Genomic DNA, 20,271 nt, shown 5'->3' with positions numbered 1-20,271 from the left:
GGTGTCAAGGCCCCTACCTTTATATCTCAAAGAAAGTACAAAAGCGATGAGTGAAATGTCATGAAAAGAAACACATAGTTCTTACCAACATGCCATTTTCTAAGTCGTAGAACAATCATGAAGTTAGAAAGTGGCGTTCCTGCTCTAACGCGGGTCACCGGACTGTGCGAGGCTGTCTGAACCACTCGGGTGGGTGGGTGGGTGGGTGTGTATGTGTGTGTGTGTGTCAGCGCTCAGGTGCCCAAGTGTGTGTGTGTGTGTGTGTGTGTGTGTGTGTGTGTGTGTGTGTGTGTAAGCACTCAGGTGCCCAAGTGTGTGTGTGTGTCAGCGCTCAGGTGCCCAAGTGTGTGTGTGTGTGTGTGTGTAAGCGCTCAGGTGCCCAAGTCTGTGTGTGTGTGTGTGTGTGTGTGTGTGTGTCAGCGCTCAGGTGCCCGTGTGTGTGTGTGTGTGTGTCAGCACTCAGGTGCCCAAGGAGGGCAAGGAAATCACCCCAGGACATTAGCCACATTTGAGAATCACTGCTTAAGCCGACACGTCTCTCCCAGTCTGATATCTGTTTAAACTATGGCATTTCATAAAGGGAGGCTGCCCTTAACTCATTAAAAGTGTTACAACAACAATAATATCATGGAGAACCCGTTTTTAAAAAGCACAGTTAATCATAATTCATTCTTGGTAAAACAACTGGGAGCCAAAATAAATTCTATCCTCTCTAAAAAAAATGGCTCTGAAGCCTATTTACTTACTGCAAATTCCCCTGAAAGCTCAGGCGTGAAGATGCCAGCGAATATACGGCCCGGGTACTTGTTCCTCTGCTGGCCCGGGGCCTCCTCCTGCACAGCAGGCCCGTGCCCACCTGGCTTCAGCCACCAGGGAGAACGGCGGCCAGAGGACACGGAGCTGGCACAGCTCTTCCTGACTCTGGTCTAGAGTTTCTGGCAGAGGCCTGACGTCCCTCCACGACAGCTCCTGACCGCCCTTCCCTCCTCGGGCTCCAGCCACTACTGCAGGGGCGGTTACAGCGTCCCGCTGTTGCTAATATGCCTTAATCCTGCTAATAGCCCTGCAAGTAGCCCCTTCATTTAAATCTCCTGAGCTATGGAGCTGGATTCGCTTTCCTGCAGGGACTCCAACTAATTAGTCCTTAATAAGAAACTCCTGACTGGTGTCAACTAGGACCGTGATGTACTGATTTGCTGGCCACTGATAGGCATTAATTATGTGAATACAGGTATTCTATCGGTATGACTAGAAAAAAATACGACTGAGTTCATAAACTAAAGGCCGAAAACATGTACCTTCAAATTTCTTTGCCTTCTCAAAGTTGACACCTTAGGACGCTTTGATACTTATTCCAATAATGGCCGACATGTTAAAATAGTTTGAGGCTGCCTCTTAAGATTTGCTTTAGCGTTCATATTATTTGGAATAATGTTGATCCTTCTTTGATGGCTGATTTGATACAGATCATATACATATATGGAAATTAGCAACAATTTCACAATGTTTATATGCAAATATATTTGTCCTGAAAATGTCTTTTATAGCTTGCTTTTCTTCTCTTTTAATCCAGGATACAATCAAGATTCATGAATTGCTTTTGGTGGTCTCTTCAGCACTTTGGGGTAGGCAGAGATGTGACTTTATGTGTGCAACTCTGCGATCCAGCGTGTATGTAACACCATAAATATAGGAACTGACTTGAATGGAGCTTTACGGAAGGTTAAGTGTTTGGGGCATTGCAAAAGACACAACTTGGGTGTGGAAGGAGATGAGTCAGTCATTCATAAAGGCCTAAATTAGTGTGAGTAATATCAGCATTCTCCTTTTTTCATGTTAGGACACACAGAAAATTATGATATTTCCATAGCACGTTGGGTTGCACAGAGGGGGCTTCTCAAAGGCTGTCTGGGGCTCCAGCTGCCCCAGATAGCCTTTGAGGCATCAGGTCCCCTGTCCCAACAGCTGGGGGACCTACATTTGCAGAACACCTTGGAAATGTCCAGACCAAAAGTATGGCAAATTTTACCATCGTTTCCAGGCTTCTTTATGTCCTGGGGTATTATTTATTTCCAACCCCAAAACGTTAGTTAATCTTGCGTGTTTCTCCCCTAGAAAAGCCTCAGCTAGAGTCTTGCTCTGTCCATTCAGCAGGCACATATGCCCATTAACCTGGAAACACAACGACAGGGAAGGCCTTTTTCCATGTTATTTATTCACAGTCAACTAGGTTCATGAGAGGGAAAACAAATTAGTCAGAGCTTTGGGGGGAGGCAAAAGGGAATGGAGGAAGGCTTGGATTTTAAACAGAAAATAATCTCATAAACGGTTAGGTGAAAGATTTATGAATATCCATTAAAAAAAAAAGAGTATCCTCTGAGGGTAAGAAAGGAAGATAAAATCATCACGAATAAAATAAGGGAACAACTCCTGATCATCGCATTCCTCAAAACCAAAGTCTCTGAAAATGGTTTGCATTTCACACTGCCGCAATTTGCAGCTACGTATGTGATATACATATATTTCCAACACAGAAAAAATAAAGACAAACACTAAGCAACAGATTAATACAATGTAGGGAAAATTGAGCATGTGAAAATAGCTATCGTTTGGTAGCAAAAATAGAGTTATGCCAATGTTAATATCAAAATTAAAGACATTCAAATAAATTATGCCAATACACTGGAACTATTATGCCTAAGATCATAAGAAAACTGCTTATTGCTGCTACTCATAACTAAAAGGTCTGAGGAAATTCTATGGTAGATGAAATGCATAATGCAACTTACAGAATATGTATCAGACCTACAACAAGTTTCAACAGCCAAATAAAAACTTTACACTTTATCATTTTTCTTTTAGGGTTGACATTGTTAATTGTAGGATAAGACCACTCATCATAAATCTGGAAAATACAGATGGACAGTGTTCAAAGCCCAAGCCAATGATTTACTGGAAGTAATTAAAAGTAGAACGTGAGAAAAGCAGCAACCCAAATGAAATTTTTTTCTTAAGTTGGCTTGCCTATTTTTCTCTCCCAGAGAGCCCCACAGGAAGTGCATGAGGCCGTGGGGGCTTTCTGGGCATCCTGTGGGGACTTGATAGATAACGGATGGTTGTCCTAAAGTGAACTCCATCTGGTTAATTAGTACCAGAACCAGCCTGGCTTCCAGGAGGTGAACAGCATGGAGAAGCTGCACTGAGACTTTATTACATTTGACTCCAGGAAATACCAGCCTAGGCTTTGGGACCTGGGGAGGGAGGCACCTACTGCCAGGCTACCTGGGAGACCGTGGCTCCTTCCTGAAGCATCTCCTGAAGCTTGGGGTAGCCAGGAGGGGCAACAGGAACAACTCAAGTGTAATGTGGCTGGCGTACAAGGTCCCATTTCTAGGAAGAGCTGTGTGGCTCACCACATATTTGGGATGGGATGATGAGGGATTAAGTGGAGGCTACAACGCGTGCCTCAAGTGATGCAGTGACTGGCCTTATGTAACCGGGAGAGTCAAAATCCAGAAAAGTCAGTTCTACCTCAGTTCTTCCCAAACAATGCCACGTTTCTGTTCTCTTCATCTTAAGAATATAAAATGTCCTTGAGATACAAATTAGGCGAGAGGGTGCTTTTGAGAATAGAGACTGAAGGAAAAAAAGGAAGCCGCTTCCCCCCACAGGAGTTTGAAGATTATAATAGGATATATTACCAAGCTGGTTACATTTCAGAAAAGCCCTTTATAGATGTTGGTACTAATAGATTTTAAAATTGGCATCCATATTCAAATTCAGCCCCACTCTCAAGAAGTAGTCATCTCAAATAAGGTGACTACCAAGGTGATATTTGGTCCCTTGATCCTTGTGATAACAAAATGAAATATAAGATCAATGGAAATAACAGCATTGGGACAATTAAAGACTTTCCAAAGACTGCATGACAAAGCTACATCCATTCAGGCTGCTTGCTTTGTTTTTGTTGTTGTTTTAAGCCAGCCTCTGGAGCAGGCCTATTTAACAGTATTTCTCAAGTTCTACACTTACTTTCACACTGTGAAAACTAGATTTGTTTTCCCCTAGAGTACCCTTAAAATCTACAGCCTGCTTATTCCTGTCTGTGAGCAGAATTTAGATACATGCTTGAAAAGAAAAGAACAAAGCACATATGAAAGAATATGATTGTGTCAGTTAACTGCTTAGAAATGGAAATGATATTTGAACTGTGTTCATCTTGACGTCTTGATAAAATGGAATGGATGAAAGCAATATTTAATGAGTCATGTATTGTTTTAAAATGCTAGTCACTTGAAGATTCCAAAAGGCTACTGACCCACTTTGAATAACTCTCCGTTTTGAAAATGCATTACCCTCCAACTAGTTATTTGGTGTGACACTGAAAAATCATGCATTCTTTTCTTCCATTATTTTTTTCTTCTTCCATTATTTATTCTACTTTTCACTCATAGCATTCTCTGGAATTATTTAAATACCTAAAAATGTTTTCTGGAGAAATCTTTTTACCACACCATTTTACTTGATATTCCATAAAATTGTTATGGACTTTAGAGGAAAAGGCTTAAAACTTAGGCTTTGGTTTTAAAGTAATCTGGGCAGAAGCTGGAATTGCTTTGATCACACAATTCAACTACTGCGTAACTTCTATTACTGTAGTTGGAAATAACACATTTAAAAAGGCAAAGTTTCTCCTTTCGGTAGTTATAATCTGTATTATTCAAGACTGCTGCAAAACTCACAAAAGAGTGATGTAAGAAGAAAGTATAGGAAAGGGATTAAGAAGACAAAGTTTTACCAGAACACAACACAAAGGAAGAACATCAAGTCTCTACATTTGTCTATAAGGCAGATGGTCAAACTTTTTATACAAGATCTAAAATATGGTGTTTATTAAGAGGTAGAAAATACTAAAACAGTATTTAAGAAAAACATGTTGAATTATTTAAAACAGTCAGTAACTTTGCTAAACTTTTGGAAAGTCAAAATGCCATGTGGAATGCACTGTACGTTTTACACTAAACTGGGACATTCCACACTCAACAGAGATGTGGTCAAAACAGCGGGGGAGGCTAGGGGTGGGATGGGAAGCAGAAAACAGTTTCTTAACTTGTAATGGACTCAGCTCTCACCAAGGAGAAATTTCCTACTGTCCACCTGAGATTTCATATGACATTTAATTAACAGGGGGTTCTCAGATTATCAACAGTTTCTCTGAGTGGCAGGGTACAATTTTGCACATAAGGCAATGAAACTACAGGGAGGGATGAGTTCGAATGCTTCCTCTTCAAGAAGCTGCCATGTCCATCTTATATAAAAACATACATCCCACTAATCTTACACCGTTCTGCCAACCACTAAACCTAAATGCAAATATTCTTCAGATTCCAGCACCAGCAGAACTGTTCCGTGTGAGCAATTCAAAAGTTGTCTGAGGCAAAAAGATATCTGAGCTACCAAATTAAACCTGGGTAGCTTGCGCACGGGTGAGCAACCCTGGCTATTCTATTTCTTAACGCACCTGGGAGAGATGGATTTTTTTTTTTCCCAACACAATTTTATAAGGCATAAATTTAATTAGAACTTTCCTAACCTTTGGAAAATTAGTGTTAAAGCTTCTTTTTAAACCTACGCATTAACATTCAATCTTTCATTTTTATTAAATAGTTTACATATAAAAAGAAATATCAAGGTGTTCTACATTCATATAAACAATCATAACATTTGAAATTGTAAAGAAACCTTCTGAAGAAAATATATACTTAAATACTTACAATGCTAAGCTAAGAAGCACAAGTGATCATTCTAGATAATATTGTTTAAATATATAGACACAGGTTTGTGGCTTCAGAAAGCAAACGCTGGAGAAGTACAACGATGTGTCGTTCTTTCCTCTTTCACCACAAGACAGGATGGTCCAGTTTGGAAAAACCAAGATCTTTCCTAAGTTCCAAATACGTGCCGTTGCTCACCCAAGAGTCATCATTGGATTTCCTGTGAAAGTGAAAGAATTTGTTGAAGGTTCTTGACAAGACTGTTACAGTCTCTGTCTCCATTTTGCTACTTCTGACTTTGACTTCTCCAACTCAGAGGCTATGAGAAATGGTGCTTCTGAGAGAAGTGCGTGAGGGAAGAGTCTGTCGTACAGAAAACACGGCTGGGATGACAGCCACCACCTTGGGTACGACCATATAAAAGCTACAAATCAATCAGGTTGTTCCAATCAAGGGATAAATTAACAGTAAAAAGGAGAGGAATTGGAAGGAACTGGAATCACAGTCTGGAGTGAACAGCCTTGGTTCACTATTCTATGAGCAGATAATACATTACGTAGATCCAAATTCAAAAGGTAGAAGAGTGGAGAGCTGAAAGTGTTCTTCCTACTCTGAGCCTCCCAGCTCTCCTCAGAGACGATGATCTCAGCAATTCCGCTCAGAGAAATTCCACGTGTGTGAACGTGCACAGGTGTACACACACTCCACTCCGCTCCCATTTTTCATACAATGGTAGCCCTGGGTGGTCTCCTTTCCCTGGAGTTTTTGGCATAACGTGTATATTGGAGATGCTTTTCCATTGTCACAATAAGGTCAGCAAACTACAGCCTGAGCGCTAAATCCAGCCTTCAGCCCCTCTCTGTTATGCCATTCTATTGGGACACATCATGCCTGTTCATTTAAGTATTGTCTATGGCTACTTTCACGTTGCACAGCGGGGCTGAGTCATTACTACTGAGACCTCATGGCCTGCAAAGCTAACAGTATTCACTATTTGCCCTTTGCAGGAAAAGTTTGGTGACTCTGGCAAAAAGGGATTCCTTGTTTTCTTTTTAAACAGCTGCATGACAGTCCGTTGTGGGGATGGACCACGATTTAACAGGTACTCTACCGGTGGGCACTGAGGATGTCGTTGTCGACCTCTAGCTATTATAAACAAAACATATGTTATTTTGTGTGTGCATGAGATTAGTTATATTAAAAATTCCTATAAATTGAACTTCTGAGTCAAAGAATATATATGTGCACTTGTAATGTTGACTGATGCCGTTACCTGTTTTAAAAACAAAAGTGAGGAGTGCCTATTTTTCCACAATCTCAGGAACACAGATTTTTATCACAATTGTTTTTCTAGTCCAATAAAAGGATGTGTTTAAAATAAGTCAATCTGCATATCAGATACTTGACTATGAAACAAAGACAACTAACACTGCCAGAGCTGTAGTTTCCACTTGGAATTTCCAGTGATGTTTTCCTGGCTCCTCAGAGAGTGTCAACGGAAACATCCAAGTCCCCATGCTCCTCTCCGTCATCTCTGCTGCCTTCTAACTGGAAGAGTTCCGGGACTCCTACTGCTGAACAATTCCTGCCTTTTCTCACATTTTTACTTGCTACATCCAATACTCTGATAATTTTATAGACAATCAAAAGGAAAGAGAACTGCAGCTGTGTTCAGTCCATCTCCATTCCAGACGTCATTCTTACATGACTGCAGTGACAGCCCAGATAACATTTTCTATTTTGCATTTACATGTTCGTTCGTTTCCCATAGAGCTCCACAGACTTTGTGAAGTCATTTTTGAGATGTTTACATTAGATCAAGTTGATAAATCTCCTCATCCAGTTCTAGATAAAGTATGGTTATCCACAATTTTTAATGATCCTAAAAATACTATAATGAATCTCTTTCACAAATATTAGCAAAACCAATTGATCAGTCTATTAGTCTATCCATTTACCTATCCCTTGCCTTTATTAAAAAAAATAATTTCAGGTGTCTTATTTGTTAAATGTTTAAACAAAGCTATGAATATTCCAGGATAAAACTCTGGCCTACTGATCTTCAGTCACTCACATCCTGAGTTTGTGGAAACGATCCAAGTCCACATCAACGTTAGGGGAAAGGGCATTACACTTTGGGGATAAAATATAACGTGTTGCTCTTTTGCTGTTTTGGAAATATATGATTCTATTGCTGCAGCGGATAGATTAGTTGCTAAGTCCTCCTAAAAGTGTTTCTTTTGCCCATTATAAAATAATAACAACCAAACAATCCCTGCAAACAACAACAGAATCCTGAAAACGAGACTGGGGGGAACAGGTAGGGCAGGAGCTGGCTGCTTTTCCACATGTGCTTGTTTTCATGCTGATTTTTTAAAAATGAACAAACCAAAAAACCCTAAAACCATATCGACGGAGCCCCAGCCTGTAGTCAAGAGAGTCAGGCTTGACCAAGTCTGGGACATTCCACCAGGTCCTTCCACAGATCACCTATGTCCCCAGGGCCTCTGCTTCTTTCCAGTTAAAAGAGAGGGTGAAGGGCAGATGATCTCTGATGCCCCTTCTAAATTTTTAAGTCTGTTTTTAACAAGACCCTCCTAACATGTTATTTTAAAAATAATAGTAAATGTTCTAAATCTAAGCCCCAGTATATTGGAACTTCTGCAATTCAAGAATCAGATTACTTGGTGAAGTGTGGGGTGATACTTAATTATCTCCATCATTGTGTGGAATATACCCATGTGGGGGACCAACCTTAGACAGGGCTTGAATAAGCTGGCCTGGTATTGGAAGCTGGGTTTGGTTGGTCTCGTTGCTTCTCCCACAAGCACTTACGGAGCACCTCTCTGCACAGTCCTGGGAGGGGCACTGGGAGGCAGCTGGGGGACCAAGGCTATCTTTTTTTTTTTTTGGCACACGGGCTTAGTTGCTCCGCGGCATGTGGGATCTTCCTGGAGCTGGGATCGAACCCGTGACCTCTGCATTGGCAGGCGGATTCTTAACCACTGCGCCACCTAGGAAGCCCAAGGCTATCTTTTTTAAAAGATAATGTATACTTTGGCTTCTAGCCTGAGAAGGGCACATACATGGCTTTGCAGTAGAGTTTTTCTGTTATTTATTAGAGAAGAGAGAGGGCAGAGATCTTCTAGGGAGACAGAGGTTCTGGGAGGGGAGTGGGCCCTGAGGCAGGCTGCAGTCTCCTCTGAGTGTCAAAAAAGGAGGAGGACTGAGGGGGAACAGACTAGGGGCAGTGTCCACACAAAGTCAGGCCTTTGCAGAGGAACGATGTTACCACTCTGAAGCAGGAAAAGCGCTGAGAACACTCTAACTTGGGGAGGGGACATGCCTGCCTGTTCTCTACACACCAGGAGCATCAGGTGTCACCAGTATCTGCCAACCATGACCCACACGACCCCACCCGCGCACACACCTGAAAAACCGTGGCTGGTGTTCCACCTTATTTTCTTCCAAGACCCGCCTCCTTTCTCGCTGCAGCTGTTCAATCCTCTGCTTTTGTATTTCAGCTTCTTCTAAGTTACCTTCTTCTAGAAACCTGAGGCATTGAGGAAAAAGATAAAGCAATATGAATGCCAAGGAAATGTAACAATCACTACTATTAGAGTTGCACACGTGCAAGACAATATTCAGAATACTCTCCTATACGTAAGCCCCCTCCTCAAACCTTAAAACATTATTTGGAAGTAGTGAGAGACGATATTGTGTTTTGAATTGGTGATACAGACATGGTTCAAAAAACTGTATTTATCAAAAGGAATTTGGGGCAAAATCTCCTTCTCATTCCCATCTCCAATTCTACCTGTTTCCTCTCCATCCTATCCACCCTCACCCCCCGTCACAGGTAACCACTGTTATTGGTTTCTTGTGCATCCTTCTAGAGATTCCTTATTTGTATATAAAAAAAAAATTAATATATATTCTTACCCCTCCTTCCCTTTTAAAACTTAACTGGAAGGCGGCCATAAATACTGTCTATACTTTGGTATTTTGTTTTGTTTTACTTTTTACTTAACACTATATCTTGGAGATCCTTCTTGGTAGTACAGAGATCCCTTCATTTTTTTAATAGATATATAATATTCAATTGTGTGGATATACCTTAATTTATTTAAACAATTCCCTATTGATAGACATTTGGGATGTTCTTAATTTTTTAGTGTTACAGTTAATGCTGCAATGAAGGACTGTATCTGTCACTTTGCACGTGTGCTAGTATATCTGTAAGGAGAGAGTTCTAGAAGTGGAATTGCTGGGTTAAAGAGTCTGTAATATGTCTATTACCAAACTGCCCTTAATGGGGATTACAGCAATTTACATTCCCACCAGCAATGTTACTGGAGCACTTCTTCCCCGTAGCCTCAGAGTGCATCAAACTTTTGAGTCTTTGCCATCTGATGGGTAGAGAAATGGTTTTGACAGCATGGTTTCAAAAATTTGTGTTTTTTTAAGTAAGACTGAGCGTCTTCATGTTGGAGGAATATCTGCATTTCCTATTTTGTGAACTGTTCATTTCCCTATGTCTATTTTTTTTAATGGATTGATCTTGATTTCTAGAACCAATTCATGAAGTGGGCTGCAAATATAGATTTCTCAGTTAGTCATTCATCTTTTGACTCTGGGTATACATTTTATTTACTTTACCACAAAGAAGGGTGCTGGGTTTTTAAAAATAAAGTCAATTTTTATCTATTTCATTTTAGTTTAATTTTTTGCCTTCTTGGTTTTGAGACTTAATTTGAAAGGCCTTAGGGGAAAGATTATTTTTTCATTTTACAGAGGTGGAAACTGAGGCTGAGAAAGGTGAAAAGACTTAGCATGTGTCACACAACTTGTCAGCAGCAAACCTAGGATGAGAAGTTAGATTTCAGTGCACCAAAATAATTTAAATTCAAGGGGTGCGGAGCTGGATGCTTTTACTCTATCCAGCACAGAGTAAGCTTTTTTCTCCTGCTGTATGCAGTAAAACTCTTTATAAAAAACTTTTTCTTTTTTTGTATTTCAATAGAAACGGGGTTCTACTGATGAATAAAGGTCATGCCACACCTAGATCTAAGTGGGGCTCCATTCCTTCCACAAGATGGCTTAAAGTCCCCCTAGACCTCTGCTCTTGATGACAGAATCTCTCTCTTAGGCTCCGCTGGTGGCCTGGGAGATGTTACTAAGAGTTTTTATAAAGAGTTTCGCATCTCTGGAGATAAAGAGCTGAAAAAAAAAATCCTTACCTTTGGTCTGGCCTGAATCGAGTGTCAGTAGGTGGTAATAAAGACTTTAACAATGGGTCCATTTCATTTAATTCTAGTGCAAACTGTGTGAAGCCGTAATATTGCTCGTAGCCTTTTGGCATGGGATCTAAAAGAAGAAGAAATGACTCATCTCTAACTTGTACTACATTCACATCGCATCGTAATTCTTTCACCTTTTTCATCTGAGACCAGCTACAATTTTTCTCTCTCAGCTCTAAACTCTTCCATTTCTATTAAAATATTCTGGTTCACAAAGAGGTGCTGAATTTTTCCTCTATAAATTTCCTTCTCTATAAGCTTCTTTCTACCTACAAGGATAAGGCCTTCTTTGTGTGGTTCTATAGCAAGTTTACTAAATACCAATAAGTTTCTATAAAAACTAAACTATAAAAATAATTTGTTACTAAAATAAACATGTTAAAAAGCATTCTAGGTCCATTTTTCCTGACCAACAAGACTCTCACTCTAGAGAATCCACTTTTCATTTAAGAGATGTTAAATTCTCCTGAAACTGTCTAGTACCTAGAATACTGTTGGATCCACAGCAACAGGTCAGTAAATGTTCTTTTTTACTTCCATTCTTGCTCTTCTTTTCGCTAATCCTTGGCCCCTCCAAATCTTACATATTTTAATTTTAAGCCATTTCAGCAGAAGCCAGGAATGGAGATGGGAGTATACCGGCAGAAACACTGCCAGCTGGAACCAAAGGGGACAGAGAAAACAGGACTGAATGAAGCAAGGCTGTTGGAATATTGTTATGTTATAGATGGAATCAGAGAGCTACCCAGCTGCACGCAGGCACTGTCCGTCAAGAAAAGGGAGGAATGACTCCGAAGGTGATTGAGAGATCATCAGCGGCCACTCCCACCACAGGCCCAGACCACACAGGCCCAGGGGGCAAGGCTGCCTCCGCCTCTCCGAGGGCAGGCTGCTGTTCAGCTTCAGCATGCCCTGGCGGCCAGCACCCAGAGCCTTGGGGGATGTGGGAACTGGGCCCGGGAGCTGGGGCATCGAGCCAAAGAGGATGCTCTCCAGTTTTTAGATCTAATGGTATTTGTTGTGCTAGGTCTTGGACTTGCTTATTTCTTCTTTCCTCTTTCTCCCTTGGGAATGGGAATGTCTATCCCATGCCCATCCCACCACCGCATTTTGGAAAGACGTTTTGGTTTTACAGGTTCACAGCTGGAGAGGGTGAACCATACTTCAAATCTCACCCCTACGTGATTTAGACGATTACTTAGATGAGACCTTGGACTTCAGAGTTTATGCTAGAATGACTTAAGCCTTTGGGGGCTGTTGGGGTGGAATACATACATTTTGCATGTAAGCAAGACATGATTTGGGGGGACAGGGGCAGAATGTTATGGACTGTATGTTTATGTTCTCTCAAAATTCATACGTTGAAGCTCCACCTCCAGAGTGGCTGTATTTGGAGATGAGACCTCTAAGGAAGTAATGAAGGCTAAATGAGGTCAGAAGAGTGGGCCCTGGTCTAGCAGCCAAGACAGGAAGAAGACTCCCACCAGAACTCGAATTTGCCAGACCCAGCCTCCAGAACTGTGAGAAAATGAATTCCTGCTATTTAAGCCGCCCAGTCTGTAGTATTTTGTTATAGCAGCCCAAGCAGATTAATGCAGGAATACTGCCCTAACTTTAATTCCAGCTAAAAATCAAGCTAAAAAATACCCAAATTTATGCATTGTATAAATGAAACAGAGACTAATACAAGCCACTAATAGCCTTAGCTCTAGTGGTCCACATATACAAATACAAATGCTTTCCATGAACTTTTCTGTAGACCCATTTTTTGAAGCTTCAGAAGTCCATTTTGTCTAATTGTAGTTCTCTGTAGATCCTAAACATAAAAACAATAGCAAAGCTTCCTACTGTGACTTCAAAAATCCATCCCATTCACCAGAGTGGAGACAGTGGTTTTCCTCGCAGAAAGGCCAGGGATGCTCACAGCCAAGGCAGAGACGTAAAGTCAATGAATAACAATAACTACAACAAGAACAACCGCTTACACAGTGTTCTTCTGCCAAGGTATTACTTCAACACCCAGAGCAGATGGTAGCTCTCGTCTGTGATACATTCTCTTTAAGCAAAGGAGAGCGAATGTGTCACTCACAAAATGTCATGCGCACCTCTGAACTTCTGAAGCTAGGAAGGCGGCCACGGTGCCAGTTCATTCCAGCTCCGTGGCAACCTCTGCATCGGTGGAAGACGCGGCTGCTCCCCGTTGAAAGAGACATTGTTGCTTGCCTACTCTACAGTCACCCCCCTTTCTTACTTCTAATGGCAAACTTATCTGTTCAGGTGTCACCATGCCCTCCCTAGGGGATGAATCTAAACTCATCTGAATCTCTCCTGCCGACCCAGTTGCCCAGGATCAGTTACAGGATGGGTTTGGACCCACTTTGGGTTGACAAGATATGAAGACACATGTGCTGGGGGATCCTCGGGAATATCTCATTCCTGAGAAAAGAGAGTTACCACAGAAGAAAGCTCTTCGGTGCCCCCTTCTCCCCTGCTTAGTGAGCTGTCACACAGGGATATGATACTGAATGGAGACAACCATTTTGCATGGGAAGAAACATCACCACCATACTGGGAGTGAAAGATGGGCCCTCAGTGACCTGTGTTCTTGACACAGGGAAGCTGCCTGTGTAACAACCCTGTGGGCACCGCACCCCCACCACCCTTCTTGTTAAGTAATAGCACACATCCTAATGCTTTAATCCACTATTAGAATGATTTTGCTTTGTTGTTGTTGTTTTTCTGTTTTATTTTGATCAGCCTAAAGCATCATAATGGTGTTCTCTCAGAACAATGGTTTTATAGTATGACCATGACTTGGAAAGATATCAGATTGGAAGATGGACTAAAGTCTTAAAATATTTGCTGCGGAGACATGTTATGAAGGTTTGGCTTCCTTACCCCCTTTCCCCCCAGCTGCTTCAAGCACTTAGCATCCTTCTAGAATTACAGGGGAGACTGGAGTAGCTTACGGTATTGGGAGAATCTAGGAGACCCCTAACTCTTGTAGGGCACTCTGTCTTCCAGTAACAGTTTTCCCTTTATCTTTACTCTAGAATGACTTCTTGTACTTCACTGATAGTCATTCTTAGTGCCCAGGATAGGCAAAGGAATGATGTGTGTTGACTGGAAGACAGAGTGACCACGGATTAGAAATGGCTTTGTTCTGGGATTAAGAACCCAGGACCTATCAGCCCAACAGAGGTAATGTTGATGAGCATGAGGAGAAGTCTGAGATGTAACGAGGTGAACGAAAGACGGGCCAGCAGAGGGTAGAATCAAGATGGCAGAGCAGGAAGACATGCGCTCCCTCCTGCAAAAGCACCAGAATTACAGCTAACTGCTGAACAATCATTGACAGAAAGACACTGGAACTCACCAAAAAAAAAAAACAAAACACCCCACATCAAGAGACAAAGGAGAAGCCGCAATGAGACGGTAGGAGGGGCGCAATCGCGTTAAAATCAAATTCCATAAATGCTGGGTGGGTGACTCACAAGCTGGAGAACAGTTATACTGCATTAGTCCACCCACTAAAGTGAGGGTTCTGAGCCCCATGTCAGGCTTCCTAACCTGGGGGTCCACCAACAGGAGGAGAAATCCCCAGAGAATCAGACTTTGAAAGCCAGCAGGATTTGATTGCAGGACCTCCACAGGACTGGGGAAAACAGAGACTCCACTCTTGGAGGGCACACAAAAAAGTGTGCTCACCAGGACCCAGAGGGAAGGAGCAGTGACCCCATAGGAGACTGAACCAGACCTACCTGCTGGTGATGGAGGGTTGCCTGCAGAGGTGGGGGGCAGCTGTGGCTCACCGAGGAGACAGGGGCACTAGCAGCAGAGGTTCTGGGGAGTGCTCACTGGCGTGAACCCTCCCAGAGTCCACCATTAGCCCCACCAAAGAGCCTGTAAACTCCAGTGCTGGGTAGCCTCAGGCAAAACAACCAGCAAGGTGGGAACACAGCCCCACCCACTGGCAGGCAAGCAGATTAAAGTTTCACTGAGCTCCACCCACCAAATCGGATTAAAGTTTTACTGAGCTCCACCCACCCAGCCCAACCCACCATGGGTCCCTCCCATCAGGAAGCACCCATGAACCTCCCAGATAGCTTCCTCCACAAGAGGGCAGACAGCAGAATCAAGCACTATCAGCAGTATTTCATCTTGTGGAACTGAAAATCACAGCCACAGAAAGACAGAGAAAATGAAAAGGCAAAAGACTTTGTACCAGACGAAGGGACAACATAAAACGCCAGAAAAACAACTAAATGAAGAGGAGATAGGCACCCTTCCAGAAAAAGAATTCCGAATAATGATGGTGAAGATGATCCAGGACTTTGAAAAAAGACTGGATGCAAAGATCGAAAAGTTGCAAGAAAAGTTTACCAAAGACCTAGAAGAATTAGAAAACAGAGATATGCAACACAATAACTAAAATGAAAAATATACTAGAAGGAACCAATAGTAGATTAACTGAGGCAGAAGGGCGAGTAAGTGAGCTGGAAGGCAGAATGGTGATAATCACTGATGTGGAAAAGAATAAAGAAAAAAGAATGAAAAGAACTGAAGACAGCCTAAGAGACCGCTGGGACAATGTTAAATGCACCAACATGCGCATTATAGGGGTCCCAGAAGGAGAAGAGAGAGAGAAAGGACCCGAGAAAATATTGGAAGAGATTATAGTTGAAAACTTCCCTAACATGGGAAAGGAAATAGCTACCCAAGTCCAGGAAGCACAGAGAGTCCCAGGCAGGATAAACCCAAGGAGAAAACACGCCAAGACATATAGTAGTCAAATTGACAAAAATTAAAGACAGAGAAAAGTTATTAAAAGCAACAAGGGAAAAACGACAAATAACACACAAGAGAACCCCCATCAGGTTAACAGCTGATTTCTCAGCAGAAACTCTACAAGCCAGAAGGGAGTGGCATGATATATTTCAAGTGATGAAAGGGAAGAACCTACAACCAAGAATACTCTACCCAGCAAGGATCTCATTCAGATTCGATGGAGAAATCAAAAGCTTTACAGACAAGCAACAGCTAAGAGAATTCAGCACCACTAAGCCAGCCTTACAACAAATGCTAAAGGAACTTCTCTAAGTGGGAAACAGAAGAGAAGACAAGGACCTACAGAAACAAAAACAAAACAATTAAGAAAATGGTAATGGGAACATACATATCAATAATTACCTTGAATGTAAATGGACTAAATGCCCCAACCAAAAGACACAGGCTGGCTGAATGGATACAAAAACAAGACCCACATATAAGCTGTCTACAAGAGACTCACTTCAGACCTAGGGACACATGCAGACTGAAAGTGAGGGGATGGAAAAAGATATTCCATGCAAATGAAAATCAAAAGAAAGCTGGAGTAGTGATACTCATATCTGATAAAACAGACTTTAAAATAAAAAATGTTATAAGAGACAAGAAAGGACACTACATAAAAATTGAGGGATCAATCCAAGAAGAAGAGGTAACAATTATAAATATCTATGCACCCAATATAGGAGCACCTCAATACATAAGGCAAATGCTAACAACTATGAAAGAGGACATCGACAGTAGCACAGTCATAGTGCGGGACGTTAACACCCCACTTACACCAATGGACAAATCATCCAGACAGAAAATTAGTAAGGAAACACTAGCTTTAAATGACACAATAAATCAGCTGGATTTAATAGATATCTATAGGACATTACATCCAAAAACAGCAGATTACACATTCTTCTCAAGTGCACATGGAACACTCTCCAGGATAGATCACATTTTGGGTCATAAATCAAGCCTTGGTAAATTCAAGAAAATTGAAATTGTATCAGGAATCTTTTCTGACCACAACACTATGAGATTAGAAATCAATTACAGGAAAAAAACTGTAAAAAACACAAACACATGGAGGCTAAACAATACACTACGAAATAACCAACAGATCACTGAAGAAATCAAAGAGGAAATCAAAAAATACCTAGAAACAAATGACAATGAAAACACAATGATCCAAAACCTATGGGATGCAGCAAAGGCAGTTCTAAGAGGGAGTTTACAGCGATACAATCCTACCTCAAGAAACAAGAAAAATCCCAAATAAACAATCTAACCTTACATCTGAAGAAACTAGAGAAAGAAGAGCAAACAAAACCCAAAGTGAGTAGATGGAGAGAAATCATAAAGGTCAGAGCAGAAAAAAATGAAATAGAGACAAAGAAAACAATAGTAAAAATCAATAAAACTAAAAGCTGGTTCTTTGAGAAGATAAATAAAATTGATAAACCTCTAGCAAGACTCATCAAGAAAAAGAGGGAGAGGACTCAAATCAGTAAAATTAGAAATGAAACAGAAGAAGTTACAACGGACACCGCAGAAATAAAAAGCACCATAAGAGATTACTACAAGCAACTATATGCCAATAAAATGGACAACCTGGATGAAATGGACAGATTCTTAGAAAGGTATAACCTTCCAAGACTGAATCAGGAAGACATAGAAAATATGAACAGACCAATCACAAGTAAAGAAATTGAAACTGTGATTTAAAATCTCCCAATAAACAAAAGTCCAGGACCAGATGGATTCACAAGTGAATTTTATCAAACATTTAGGGAAGAGCTAACACCCATCCTCTCAAGCTCTTCCAAAAAATTGCAGAGGGAGGAACACTGCCAAACTCATTCTATGAGGTCACCATCACCCTGATACCAAAACCAGACAAAGATACTACAAAAAAAGAAAACCACAGACCAATATCACTGATGAATTTAGATGCAAAAATCCTCAACAAAATACTAGCCAACAGAATCCAACAGCACATTAAAAGGATCACACATCATGATCAAGTGGGGTTTATCCCTGGAATGCAAGGATTCTTCAATATATGCAAATCAATCAATGTGACACACCATATTAACAAAATGAAGGATAAAAACCACATGATCATCTCAATAGTTGCAGAAAAAGCTTTTGACAAAATTCAACACCCATTTATGATAAAAACTCTCCAGAAGGTGGGCATAGAGGGAACCTACCTCAACATAATAAAGGCCATACATGACAAACCCACAGCAAACATCATTCTCAATGGTGAAAAACTGAAAGCATTCCCTCTAAGATCAGGAACAAGACAAGAATGTCCACTCTCACCACTACTATCCAACACAGTTTTGGAAGTCCTTGCCGCAGCAATCAGAGGAGAAAAAGAAATAAAAGGAATCCAAATTGGAAAAGAAGAAATAAAACTGTCACTGTTGGCAGATGACATGATACTATACATAGAAAATCCTAAAGATGCCACCAAAAAACTACTTGAGCTAATCAATGAATTCGGTAAAGAAATCTCTTGCATTTCTATACACCAACAATGAAAGATCAGAAAGAGAAATTAAGGAAACAATCCCATTCACCATTGCAACAAAAGAATAAAATACCTAGGAATAAATCTCACCAAGGAGGTAAGAGACCTGTACTCAGAAAACTATAAGACACTAATGAAAGAAATCAAAGACGACACAAACAGATGGAGGGACATACCATGTTCTTGGATTGGAAGAATCAACATTGTGAAAATGACTATACCACCCAAAGCAATTTACAGATTCAATGCAATCCCTATCAAATTACCAATGGCATTTTTCACAGAATTAGAACAAGAAATTTTACGATTTGTATGGAAATGCAAAAGATCCCGAATAGCCAAAGCAATCTTGAGAAGAAAAGATGGAGTTGGTGGAATCAGGCTTCCTGACTTCAGGCTATACTACAAGGCTACAGTGATCAAGACAGTATGGTACCGGCACAAAAACAGAAATATAGATCAATGGAACAGGATAGAAAGCCCAGAGATAAACTACGGTCAACTAATCTATGACAAAGGAGGCAAGGATATGCAGTGGAGAAAAGGCAGCCTCTTCAATAAGTGGTGCTGGGAAAATTGGTCAGCTACATGTAAAAGAATGAAATTAGAACACTCTTTAACACATACACAAAAATAAACTCAAAATGGATTAAAGACCTAAAGGTAAGGCCAGACACTATAAAACTCCTAGAGGAAAACATAGGAAGAACTCTCTTCAATATAAATCACAGCAAGATCTTTTTTGATCCACCCCCTAGAGTAATGGAAATAAAAACAAAAATAAATAAGTGGGACCTAATGAAACTTCAAAGCTTTTGCACAGCAAAGGAAGCTATAAGGAAAACGAAAAGACAACCCTCAGAATGGGAGAAAGTATTCGCAAACCAATGAACAGAAATAGGATTAATCTCCAAAATATATAATCAGTTTATCCAGCTCAATATCAAAAAAACAAACAACCCAATCAAAAAATGGGCAGAAGACCTAAATAGGCGTTTCTTCAAAGAAGACATACGGATGGCCAAGAGGCACATGAAAAGCTGCTCAACATCACTCATTATTAGAGAAATGCAAATCAAAACTACAATGAGGTATCACCTCACACCATTTAGAATGGGCATCATCAGAAAATCTACAAACAGTAAATGCTGGAGAGGGTATGGAGAAAAGGGAACCCTCTTGCACGGTTGGTGGGAATGTAAATTGATACAGCCACTATGGAGAACAGTATGGAGGTTCCTTGCAAAACTAGAAATAGAACTACCATATGACCCAGCAATCCCACTGCTGGGCATATACCCAGAGAACACCATCATTCAAAAAGACACATGCACTCCAATGTTTATTGCAGCACTATTTACAATAGCCAGGACATGGAAGCAACCTAAATGTCCATCAACAGATGAATGGATAAAAAAGATGTGGTACATATATACAATGGAATATGACTCAGCTGTAAAAAGCAATGAAACTGGGACATTTGTAGAGACACGGATGGACCTAGAGACTGTCATACAGAGTGATGTGAGTCAGAAAGAGAAAAACAAATATTGTATATTAACACATATATGTGGACTATAGAAAAATGGTACAGATCAACCAGTTTGCAAGGCAGAAACAGAGACACAGATGTAGAGAACAAACATATGCACACCAAGTGGGGAAAGCGGGGAGGGTTGGGGGGGGGAATGAATTGGGAGATTGGATACCAAATTGTACACTAAATATATGCAGTTTATTGTATGTTAACTGTATCTCAATAAAACTTCTTTAAAATAAATAAATAAATAAAGTGTAGGAAAAAAAAAAGAAAAGCAAGAAGGGCCAGTAGCTCCAACTT

The 20,271-nt window shown here is 40.8% G+C and overlaps 1 protein-coding gene across 11 annotated transcripts in view; it reads right to left on the bottom strand.

Moving 5' to 3' along the window:
* Positions 1 to 2,200: 2,200 nt before the first annotated feature.
* Positions 2,201 to 20,271, bottom strand: part of OSBPL3 (oxysterol binding protein like 3) — a 182,803-nt gene continuing 164,732 nt past the window's right edge. For all 11 annotated transcript variants that reach the window (XM_057731336.1, XM_057731338.1, XM_057731334.1 and 8 more), the window contains 3 exons: positions 11,015 to 11,141; positions 9,205 to 9,327; positions 2,201 to 5,994 (listed from right to left, as the gene is read on the bottom strand). In XM_057731336.1, the coding sequence (XP_057587319.1) occupies positions 5,898 to 5,994; positions 9,205 to 9,327; positions 11,015 to 11,141 (347 nt within the window). In that variant the 3' untranslated portion in view covers positions 2,201 to 5,897. The remainder of the gene's footprint in view (positions 5,995 to 9,204; positions 9,328 to 11,014; positions 11,142 to 20,271) is intronic.

Source organism: Hippopotamus amphibius, chromosome 4 (genome assembly GCF_030028045.1).
Source record: "Hippopotamus amphibius kiboko isolate mHipAmp2 chromosome 4, mHipAmp2.hap2, whole genome shotgun sequence".
Taxonomy (NCBI): Eukaryota; Metazoa; Chordata; class Mammalia; order Artiodactyla; family Hippopotamidae; genus Hippopotamus; species Hippopotamus amphibius.
Note: the sequence above shows the minus strand (reverse complement) of the source record. Positions and strands in the feature narration are given on the sequence as shown.